General features: G+C 43.1%; 1 protein-coding gene across 2 annotated transcripts in view; it reads right to left on the reverse strand.

Annotated features, from left to right (window-relative positions):
• The window catches only part of TEDC1 (tubulin epsilon and delta complex 1), a 161367-nt gene that overhangs the window by 42353 nt on the left and 106756 nt on the right, over positions 1-12258 (reverse strand). For both annotated transcript variants that reach the window (XM_073356246.2, XM_073356245.2), the window contains one exon: positions 90-302. In XM_073356246.2, the coding sequence (XP_073212347.1) occupies positions 90-302 (213 nt within the window). The remainder of the gene's footprint in view (positions 1-89; positions 303-12258) is intronic.

Here is a 12258-nt window from a genome sequence, read left to right on the forward strand (position 1 = left end):
TCATACACAGTAGCAGTCATCTTGTCCATGACAATAAAATGGAACAATGAGGTATTTTCCTTAAGTCAAGAAATAAATACAATCCTTACCTTTTCATACCATGCTGACTTCTTGCAAGTTACTAGCTCATGCAGCCCATCATGTAGAGTCACTAGATCTTTGGTCAATTTGTCAATTTCTCCAATAATATTGCTAGCAATGTGGCAACACAAGTTAGCATTTGGCAAAGTGTTTTTCTCTTTACAAACATCTTCTGACTTGAATGTATTCGCATCTTCAGATAGGGTATCTAATACAGTTTCCTAAAGGAAAAAATACATGGTAAAAGTTCATTAACTTTATAGTACCAACCGGAAATAATTTGCTTGCCATGTGTTTCCCCAATATTTAATGTTAAGAACCTACTGTGAATTGACTGTGCTGATCTCAGACACAGTTACTCCACATATTTAAAAAAACAGTACTATTACTGAACAGAACCTGCTCAGCTTGCTAATAAATACATGTTTTAAGGTATTTCTGAATTAGCAAACACCCAACGGGCAGGAAACTGCCTACTGTAAGCTATACTGCACTGCTGTTATTGAAACCAAACACAATCCATGGAATGTAAGATGGTCACAGATCAGTGCTTCAGAAGCTCTGAACATGGCCTCCAGAGATCTGAGGAAGGGGTGTTCTCTTTATGACCTCTATGTTCAAATGTCAGGACTAGAGGGAGAATTTTATATATATATGTATGTATTTAAGGATTATTAATATAATTACTGCACTCAAAGTGAGTAGTGATTATTTCAAACTCTGGCCTAAAACAGTTAATCTGTTTTGTCTTAAAACTTACCCATACAAGCATCAGTCTTGAACTCAGTGCACAATGGCTATCTAAGGCCATGTCTACACTACAGGGACTGTAATAACAAAGCTACAATGTCATAGCTATGCCAGCATAACTCCATAGTGTAGACGCAGCAATGGAAGGGGTTTGTCTGCTGCCATCTGAACTCCACCTCCCCAAGCACTGGTAATTAGGTCAATGGAAGGATTCTTCTGTCGACCTAGTTGAACCTACACTGGGAGTTAGATTGGCATAGCTACAGCACTTGCGGGTGGGTGGATTTTTCACACCCCTGAGTGCTGTAGCTATTTAAATGTAGACCAGGCCTGAGGATTTGTCCTGCAGCTCGTCAATATTAGTAGTAGTAGCAGCAGAATAGCACCTTCTACATAAAGTAAACGGGCAAGAGTGAAGTGCTATAGCCCACCAGACCAGGAGTATCAGGTAGATGAGGCTTTCTTCAGACACTTAACAGAAGTTTCCAGATCACAGGCTCTAGTTCTAATGGGGGACTTCAATCACCCTGACATCTGCTGGGAGAGCAATACAGCAGTACACAGACAATCCAGGAAGTTTTTGGAGAGTGTTTGGGACAACTTCCTGGTGCAAGTGCTGGAGGAACAAACTAGGGGTTGAGCTCCTCTTGACCTGCTGCTAACAGGGAAGAATTGGTAGGGGAAGTAAAAGTAGGTGGCAACCTGGGTAGCAGTGACCATGAGATGGTCGAGTTCAGGATCCTGACAAAAGGAAGAAAGCGGAGCAGCAAAATACGGACCCTGGACTGCAGAAAAGCAGACTTTGACTCCCTCAGGGAACTGCGAGGCTGAGGGGGAAAGAAGTCCAGGAGAGCTGGCTGTATTTTAAAGAAGCCTTATTGACGGCGCAGGAATAAACCATACCGATGTGCAGAAAGAATAGCAAATATGGCAGGCGACCAGCTTGGCTTAACAGAGAAATCTTTGGTGAGCTTAAACACAAAAAGGAAGCTTACAAGAAGTGGAAACTTGGACAGATTACTAGGGAGGAGTATAAAAATATTGCTCGAGCATGCGGGAATACAAGTACTGTAGTGCAATCTCTATCATGAAAGTTGAACTTACAAATGTGAAATTATGTACAAATAAAACTGAATTCAAAAATAAAAATGTAAAACTTAATTGCCTATGAGTCCAGTCAGTCTTACTTCTTGGTAAGCCAATCAATCACTCAGACAAACAAGGTTGTTTACAATTTGCAGGAGATAATGCTGCCTGCATCCTTTTTACAATGTCACCTGAAAGCATTCGCATGGCATTGTTGTAGCTGGCGTTGCAAGATATTTACATGCCAGATGCGCTAAAGATTCATATGTCTGTTCATGCTTCAACCACCATTCCAGAGGACATGCTTCCATGCTGCTGATGGATTCTGCGTGATAACGATCCAAAGCAGTGTGGACTGGCGCATGTTCATTTTCATCATGAGTCAGATGCCTCCACCAAAAGATTTTTTTTTTTTTTGGTGGTTTGGGTTCTGTAGTTTCCACATCAGAGTGTTGCTCTTTTAAGACTTCTAAAAGCATGCTCCACACTTCGTCCCTCTCAGATTTTGGACAGTACTTCAGATTCTTAAACCTTGGGTCGAGTGCTGTAGCTATTTTTGGAAATCTCACATCGGTACCTTTTTTGCGTTTTGTCAAATCTGCTGTGAAAGTGTTCTTAAAACAAATATGCTGGGTCATCATCAGAGACTGCTATAACATGAAAGGAAACCACCTCTAAATGGGGTTCATGAAATGTCTGCTTGAAGTTCAGTGTAAAACTGGTTTATGGTACTTTCTTCTGCATATGTTGCAGGTGATTTATAGTCACAGGACCACCTTTACCTGGTAGTTTAATGCTCATTATATGTGAAGACATGAACCTACAGCTTTTCAAAGAACTGTAATCTTTTTCTGATAATATAAAGGCAACTCTGACCAAAAGCACCCTTGTACTCACACCCTTCACACTATCGTAATAATCACTGTACAATATATGTCTTGTGAGGTTTCATTTGAAAACAAATAACTCACTGGTCAATAACAGCATGGTGAAATGTATGTAGCAATATTATATGTAAAGTTATGAAATCGCCTTGTACGATATAGTTAGCACATGTTCAAATACACACAGGCCTGACTCAGCAAAAGTTGTTAAACAGATCTATCCAGGGCCGGATTTCCAGTTACTCACAGTAGACTCAAGCTTAGGGATGCCGACGTTCTAGAGGTGCCTAAAAATTCAAGGTTTGTTGCTCCTGGCTCCCGGCAGGGAGCGGGGCCAGATGAGGGGGAGACAGCCCCACACAGCCCGGCTGAAGCATTCCTGGCAGCATGGAAGGTGAAGCAGCCTCCTGGGGCAGGGGAAGAACTCAGAGCAGTCCAACGCAGGGGGCGCTGCTGGGCAAGTGGGTCCTGAGGGAACCCGACCTGGGCAGGCCCTGCTCCTGCTCCAACCTGGCTGATTGTGCTCCTTCCAAAGGGCCATGGTGATCCCCGACCGGCCCTGACCACGCTGCTGGTTCAGCCTGGAGGACAGAGTCATCTCCCAACAGGGCCGGTGAGTGAGGCTGGCGGGCAGAAGGGCACGGGAGAGTGGGTCTCTAGGGGAAGGTTGTGGGGGAGGTCTGTGGGTGTTGGGGTACTGGGGCTGTGCGGTGGGGTGCCTAAAAGTTAAAAGTCGGGAGTAACTCCACTGCATGTGGTGGCTCAGCGCTCCTGGCTGCCACCGGGCAGCAGGAGCAGGACCTCCAGAGTTCTGAGCCACCATGAGTGCCCCTTCTACAGCTCCGAGCTGCCATAGGCAGTGAGAGACCCTGGAGCTCTGAGCTCCTGCGGGCGGTGGGGGGAAGTGCAGAGCTGGGGCCCCCGCAGCTGCCCATCCACCCAGGGGTGCTTAGGGGCTCGCAAGGTGTAAATCCGGACCTAGATCTATCATAAACCAAGGCACGTCTGTTTACCTCAATTTACATATATGTAGTAAACATGGTCCTCAAGGCAGCAGGAAGAGGAGTTGGCAGGAGACCAGGCAAATTTGCATTACAGCAAACACAGGGGGGTGAAAAGAAAACACGGAGCCTTCTGCACCACTAGACTCCAAGTCACGTTCTTTACAGTTTGACTAAACTTTGTTTTGAGGGGTAGCCCTCAGAAGAATCCACTTCAAAGGTTCACTAAAATATAAAAAAAAAAGAGCAGAAAACAGAGAGCTCTATCTCTCTCATGCACCTTAGAAGACGAAGGAACCAGCCCTTTGACTTTGTGGAGAGCTCCTGACCTGAGAATTTGGTCAGCCCTTTTGCTGGGAACCTGTGGTAAGGATTTTTACTTTGAACCAATTCTAGCTTCTTAAGTTCTAGCTACTAGGAATCGTCTTATCTTTATTTTTCTTGTAACCATTCCTGACTTTAATACCTTACACTGTACTCACTTAAAATCTCTCTTTGTAATTAAATAAACTTGTTTTATTTTTAACCTAAACTAATCCATTGTTGTGTTTAAACTGATCTGTTTGGTAACTCCAGCTAAAGAAGTAAACTGTTGAATATTGGCCTTTTACAGGGGCAATGGACTTTTAATACCTGAACTGCCCAGGAGAGGGTGGGACAGTGCAGAATGCATATTTTGGGGAAATCTGGGATTGGTAGTGTGTTGGGGTCACTCTGCAGGCAGTAACCAAGGGTGGTGGAAGCCAGAGTGTGACTGGAGAGTTGCTGACAGGCTGCTGGGGTCACAGTTGCTGGACCAGGTCTGTGGTTACACACAGACACTCAGGAAGTGACCTGCATGCTCTTAGGCTGTTAGTGCATGGCCCAGGTTGGGAACTACAGCACCCACGTTGTGGGGCAGGCAGTGACACAGCCCCTCACTTTGCATGCCAGAATGTGACAAATGCCTTCTCTGTGAACGCTATCTTTTTATTGTAAAATGATTTTACAATGCTTTATGGAGAATTTGCTACTTCCAGTCCAGTGGAGTTCACAAATACTGAGAATGTCTATGGGAAAGGATGCAGATCTAGTTTTAAGTTCACCAATTAACATTCCTGCTTTGCAGTGTAGTTGTAGCCATGTCAGTTCATACTGCATTGTCACATTCCATGTTCCAATGTGCATTCATTTTGGTACTGTGCAATCTGTTCTTTCCTAGCAAACGTTTCACAACTGCCAAAGTTCCCAAACTGCTGGCATGGACCTTTTAAGGCTGGGCGTCATCTGAACCAGTACGGACGTTGTTTTGATTTTTGCTCATTTTGCCAGTTTTTTGGCTTGAGAGAGTACCTAGACTCCCAGCCACCCCAAGTTTAGGCAGCCCCTCCTATCAGTCACCCATTGAGGGTGCCCATGTTGCCCCATGAGAAGATTGGAGAAGCACATTGGAATTGTGGCCTAGTCTGATCCCCACTCCCACTTAAGGTACCATGGGGTTGTCCCTGCCAGTTTTGACTCACCAGCAAGATCTGCTAGCAGGAAATCCACTCAACCTTTGCAAACCCCAAAACCTACCAAGAAGAAAAAATGGAAGTGTATCAAGAACATCTGTAAACTTAAGACTACTCTCAGTAGAAAAACAAATGCAGAAAGCTCAGCAAGGAACTAAAAGTCACTCTCCAAAAGACTACAACTGAGTGGCTCCAGAGAAAAAGCTAACAGCTTGAAAAACAAACACTTTAAAAAAAGGAACATAAGAGGACTTTTTCAGGAAGTTGGATTACTTATCAATAAAGTTAACATGTAACAAGTCAGCTATACAGTAGATAAAGATCAAAAGAATATTTTCATCAGCTACTGAATGTGAAGAGTCAAATGGACCCAACTTTCCCCTGAGACCATCAACTGCAAAGACAATAACAAAGAACATATAGAAAAGGAGTAGTTGTGGCACCTTAGAGACTAACAACATATAGTGGAAACAGAAACCAAAACCACAATCATGTCTCTGAAAAATAACAAGGCACCTGGTCCAGATGGTATACCGCCTGAACTGTTAAAACATGGCAAAAAAGGCACTGTCATGCTCCTTTGCAAACTAAGCAACCTCAATTGGAGGAAGGGTGAAGTACCTGAATGTTGGGAACACTCAACCACTGTAGCACTCTTCAAGAAAGGTGACAATTGTAAAACAAGAATACTGACAAACCATCTGCAGAAAAGCTGCAAACATTTGAAATGAGGTGCCTGTACTGTACCCTAGATGTGACAAGGCTAGATAGACTATAAAATGACATTTACATAAAAATTGTAGAGTTGAAGTTTTCCATGCTTGGTCTCTGTTTGATGGCAAAAATCCTCTCAGGCATTTTTAAGTGCTGAAAGGGTAAAAATATATATATTTGTCCTGTTCTTTAATTTTGATATTTAACTCAAAAGTGGTTGAAATCTGAATTTTCCAAGTTGACATGGAAATAGTTATTAATAACTGCTTTAGTAACGCTGTCCAATACTTTGCTAATGTTCATCTGATGAAGTGGGTTCTAGCCCACAAAAGCTTATGCCCAAAAATGTTTTTAATCTCTAAGGTGCCACAAGGACTCCTCGTTTTTACTAATATCTATATTTTATAATAATATCTGTTTATACATTTAAAAAGTTGTTTTAAAACAATGTTACAAACATTTGAAAACAAAGAGCTGAGAAGTTGTAGTTGAAAATTCTCCAAACTGCTAGCTAGCTGCACACTGAAAATGAATGCAGTCAGCATGCATGCACATAGAGGAGTTCACCACACAGGTATTTTGTTACAGAAATGTAAAAACTCAGCTGCTGAAGCTGGAGGAAATTAAGAGTGTGAGAGGCTTAATCATTTCAGAGCAACAGGTCTCCAGCAAGTCAGCAGCAGAGCCCACTTGGATCTTATATGCCTTGTGTTTTGCTGTGTGGAGCATGAAGATACTTTGGGGACTGATACTGTATTCTATGAAGGGATAGACAGATTAGAGAGAGGCTTGTGGGCAAGCCCTTCAGACCCGCTATAAGGAGATTAGAAACACCTTGGTAGCTGCTGAACCCAATTAGAACCAAACAAGGTTGCTAAGATCCACCAATGAAACCTGGCCTCGTTTTTCCAGGTCTTTTATATTCAGACATAATGATGCTGCTTCAGCCATTAATGTGCTACAGAGTGTGCTCTAGGGCAGTGGTGGGCAAAATGGAGCGCGACCCCAAGAGGGGTGCAGAGGAATGTTCAGGGGTGAGCGTTAGTGCTAGGCGGCTGGTGCCAGCCCCGTACAGCAGGGCCCAGGCCAGCCCCCACGGGGCCAGGGAGGAAGTACAGTCTTCACCCCCCCCTTACTCACCTCAGCAGGTAACCCAGCCTGTGGGTCAATGTGACACACTGATTGCTGTTCCCAGCAGCCTCTGCTCCCAGTACTGGCTCCACCCCCAGGGAGCATCACACATACCTTCCCCCACCCTGAAAACCTGAGGGAGGAGGTACTGGCCCTGCCCTAGCAATGTAGCCTGTGTGCAAGGTAGAAACAGCGCACTGCTGAGGTAGCCTTGGCTGTGCAATAATGGAGGCGAGGCATGGACAGACTTTTAAGGATAAGGGAGGGCGTGACTGGAAAAGTTTGCACACACCACTGCTCTAGGGAGGCCTATCCATCTCTTGCACTGGGGTACCAAAGAAATGATTTTTTAGGTAGCCTATAATCTGGCATCCTTAAAAGATGTGCCAAATATGTCCAGCTCTTCTTCTAGACTACTTAGAATCACAGAAGATTAGGGTTGGAAAAGACCTCAGGAGGTCATCTAGTCCAACCCCCTGCTCAAAGCAGGAACAACCCCAACTAAATCATCCCAGCTAGGGCTTTGTCAAGTCAGGCCTTAAAAACCTCTAAGGATGGAGATTCCACCACCTCCCTAGGTAACCCATTCCAGTGCTTCACCACCCTCCTAGTGAAATAGTATTTCCTAATATCCAACCTAGACCTCCCCCACTGCAACTTGAGACCATTGCTCCTTGTTCTGTCATCTGCCACCACTGAGAACAGCCTAGCTCCATCCTCTTTGGAACCCCCCTTCAGGTAGCTGAAGGATGCTATCAAATCCCCCCTCACTCTTCTCTTCTGCAGACCAAACAAGCCCAGTTCCCTCAACCTCTCCTCGTAAGTCATGTGCCCCAACCCCCCGATCATTTTCATTGCCCCTCTGCTGGATTCTCTCCAATTTGCCCACATCCTTTCTGTAGTGGGGGGCCCAAAACTGGATGCAATACTCCAGATGTGGCCTCACCAGTGCCGAACAGAGGGGAATAATCACTTCCCTTGATCTGCTGGCAATGCTCCCACTAATACATCATAGAAGGCAATCAGGTTGGTCAGGCATGACTTGCCCTTGGAGAATCCATGTTGACTGTTCCTGATCATCTTCCTCTCCTCCAACTGCTTCAAAATGGTTTCCGTGAGGACCTGCTCCATGTCTTTTCCAGGGACTGAGGTGAGTCTGTAGTTCTCTGGGTTCTCCTTCTTCCCTTTTTTAAAGATGGGCACTATATTTGCCTTTTTCCAATAGTCCAGGACCTCTCCCAATCGCCATGAGTTTTCAAGATAATGGCCAATGGCTCTGCAATCACATCAGCCAATTTCCTCGGCACCCTTGGATGCATTAGATCTGGACCCATGGACTTGTGCATGTCCAGCTTTTCTAAATAGTCCTTAACCTGTTCTTTCATCACTGAGGGCTGCTCACCTCCTCACCATACTTGCACAGGACAGAAGTGTGAGAGCTGAACTTATCTCGGAAGACCGACGCCAAAGAAGCATTGAGTACTTCAGTTTTTTCCACATCATCTGTCACTAAGTTGCCTCTGCCATTCATTAAGGTCCCACACTTTCCCTGACCTTTTTCTTGTTGCTAACATACCTGTAGAAAACCTTCTTGTTACCCTTCACATCCCTTACTAACTGCAACGCCAGTTGTGTTTTGGCCTTCCTGATTACACCTCTTCTTGTATTGTTGTCGGTAATGATGCCCATTCTAGTGTTTCTTCATTACTTATTTTATCAGTCCCTTTTACTTTGAATATTCTAAGCCGACACATACATTGAGAGCTATTAAGTTTGTGCTGGATTGACTTATTTTTCCAGGACTCATTCTTGGAGGATGTTTAGGACATAGCTTCTAAAGATTTTAAGTTTGGTGTTTTTGCTAATCACATTAGACTTTCATCCTGTGTTAAGTTTTTTTAAATACAGCACTTGCTTCACCTATGCTGTCACCAGTATCACGAATTATGCTACCCATATAATTAAATTTATTAACAGTTTTCAAGGTTTCTCCTTCCAAGTACATAAAATCAGTAGGTAAATTAACTTTCATAATTTCCATCTTTGATTTAGTGATAATAAGACCTATTTGTTTGGTATAGTATTTAATTACACAATCATACCCTACTATTTTCCCCTAAGACTGGGAGTTCAGTATTTAAATATTTAAGGCAAAATTCTAAGCCAAGGCTTTATTCAGTCAAATTTTAAGTAATCTAGATATGCCGATTTATACAGAATTACTTTTTTTACCGTCCCCCATCCCCAAATTTAACATTTTTTATCAACAGCTCCTCATTTCTCATGGTTAATTATCCATATTATATAGTCCTCCCCACGCCCTATTTTTCATACTAGAATTTTAGAAAGCATTTCAGTAGCAGAGCTATTTTAGAAACCTAATTAATTTAATCTCCCTCACTACTGAATGAGCCTTGTTCCTCTCTAGCATTTTTATACTGACAGATTTGTAACAGCCATTCTTAAACCAGTCCTGGCCAATGAAAGGGTTGAAAACATCTAGTATTCCTGATAACAGGGATAGTCAACATTTGGTAGCATTAACACATTTTGCTGTCCTTTTCTTGCCCCTACAAGCCTTAACTGACACTGCAGTCTCATTTAGTTCCTGCCCCCTTTCTTCATTTCTAGGACAGTTTCATTTCTAGGTTCACGTCTTTGAGCAGCCCAGCAAGAGGGTATGTCAATTAAAAACCCATGGCTGGCCCATGCCAGTGGGCTTGAGCTAAGGGGTTGTTCAACTGAAGTGTAGACGTTTGGGCTTGACCCTGTGAGGTGGGAGAGTCCCAGAGCTTGGACTTCAGCCCCAGCCCAAATGTCTACACATCCATTAAACAGCCCTTTAAGGCTGAGCCCCATGAGCCAGAGTCAGCTGGCACAGGCCAGCCACAGGTGTCTAACTGCAGTGTAGACATACCTTAAAATGGTCACTTTTTCCATGAATTCTCCATTTCTGGGGAAGTTTAGTCTGTTGTCCTTTGACCATAGTGCTTTTTTAAATGCTCCAATCTTCTTCCACACTTGTGAGCAATAACACTTCCCCCTCCCATTGCTCCATGCTCACTAACTTGTTTTATTCCCCACAATATACATTTTTGAACCCAATTCCTTTGGAGGGCTACATCCTGTAAACCTATTGCTCACCACGTGTGACTGATACTAAGATTTCCTATTAGTCTCATACTTTCAGTTCTTCTCTATTAGAGCAAAGTGGATCAAGTTAGTGTCTCTATTTAAATTTTTTATTAAAGCTAATGTTAAAAAAAGTATATAATACATAGGTTGAGAAAAGAGTGTCTGTACATCTGGGTATAGTCCTTAGATTATCCACAAATACAAAGTTTGTTTTTAAAAGTCATATGATACATAAAGTACATAATCAGCAATAACCCAACTTTAGGTGAATAGATTTAATACAGTTTAGATATTAAAATCCAAATACTCGGATACATCAGCCATGAAAAGTTGTGCAGAGATTTGGTTGTGGAAAGCAAATATATCAATGAGTGGAGATTGTCCCTCAGTAATTGAGAATTAGGTAGGTTGTCCATTTAGAAAATACAATCCTCAAGGAAAGTATTTCAGTTACTTTCCTGACTGCGCTTCTCAAAATTGTGTTCTATAACTATTAGAAAATATACTTGTTGCATTAGAACTACTCTTCCAACTCCTCTTCCCATTCCAGGCCTTCTATTATTATTTTATGACACCCAAGAATGTGTTCAATGTCTCATACATGTACAACCTTTGCTTAGACTATACACAAATTTATGTGAATTTCCATTTGTGAAAATCATCAAGTCACATTTCTGTTAGGCCCACTATGACAATTTAGGATATCCTGCCTAATTCCTAATCTGGACCCTGCCAAATTCCAGATGTTTCCGCAGAGAACTCTACTGAATTTAGAAGCCAAGGGGCATAAGAATTAGTAAAGCATGACAACCAGGCTCGGACTTCTGCTAACAATGCTCTGTAAAGGAAGGACATTCCTCTTTGGATTTGCATGGTTCTCATAGAAAAATCAGGAAGAAAGCAGGCTCAGATATTGATGAAGGCAAACACAGAATGCTATCTGTCACAGACTTCAGCACAAGGAAATCTTACAAACTTTTGTCATTACCATTCAAAATGCAGAGACCAACTTCTTTTCTGTCACAGGCCTGTAATTCACAGACTGCTTCCATCTGGTCACAGAACTCAGCCATGCTCACTTTGCTGCAATGAACTATCAAACCATTTCTCAAAGATCCCTTGCATCAGGACAGACTCTGGGGACACCAAGTACAGCAAGATGAGCACTGGACCAACACCACCCTATTTCTAAGAATTCATCCTACTCAGACAACAAGATGTCCCTGAGGTCAAAATACAGTCCAGGCCACCACCCGCCACTCTAATGCAGGCCAGTCCTGGCCAATGAAAGGGTTGAAAACATCTAGTATTCCTGATAACAGGGATAGTCAACATCTCCTGTGAAGAAGGGAATCTATCACTCCAGCCAACACTTAAGACACTAATATGCAACCCCAGCAATATCACAAAACACTGCCCACTGTTTTTGAAAAAGCTGTCTGAGAAGCTGGAAAAGAACGGACTTCAACTTGATCTACCAGTTGCCAGCATCCGAGATCCCTCTCAAAAACATTTCAGGCCAGGTCACAAAACCAAGACAGCAGTGGTTGTTCAGGTGGATGACTTCCTCTTATCCAAGATTCTGTAGATGTCCCTCTGAACTTTGACACAGCATTACATGCTGGCTGATGGTTCTGTCTGGCATGCTGTTTGCATTTGTCCCCTCCAGTTTTCTCAGCGCCTGGCCAAAAAACAGCATCTGGACTAAGAGCAGTTGCCTAAAGCTGGACACTGGTAAGACAGAGGTGATACTGATGGGGACAAGAAGAAACTTACTTCCTGCACTCCAGTCATTAACTGGAACCACAGTCTCTGTGATGTTCTGGACTCCAAATGCATAGAACATGCTGGTGAGCTCAATATATAAATCTGTTAATGACTGGTTATACTAGAAAGATAAATAAACCTAAAACGGTAAGTTGAAAGGTGTGAGGGGCTGGGTAGAAAACTGTACGAGAGCAAGAGACCAAGAGAATAGAATAT

The sequence above is a fragment of the Lepidochelys kempii genome, chromosome 8 (assembly GCF_965140285.1).
Source record: "Lepidochelys kempii isolate rLepKem1 chromosome 8, rLepKem1.hap1, whole genome shotgun sequence".
Lineage (NCBI taxonomy): Eukaryota > Metazoa > Chordata > Testudines > Cheloniidae > Lepidochelys > Lepidochelys kempii.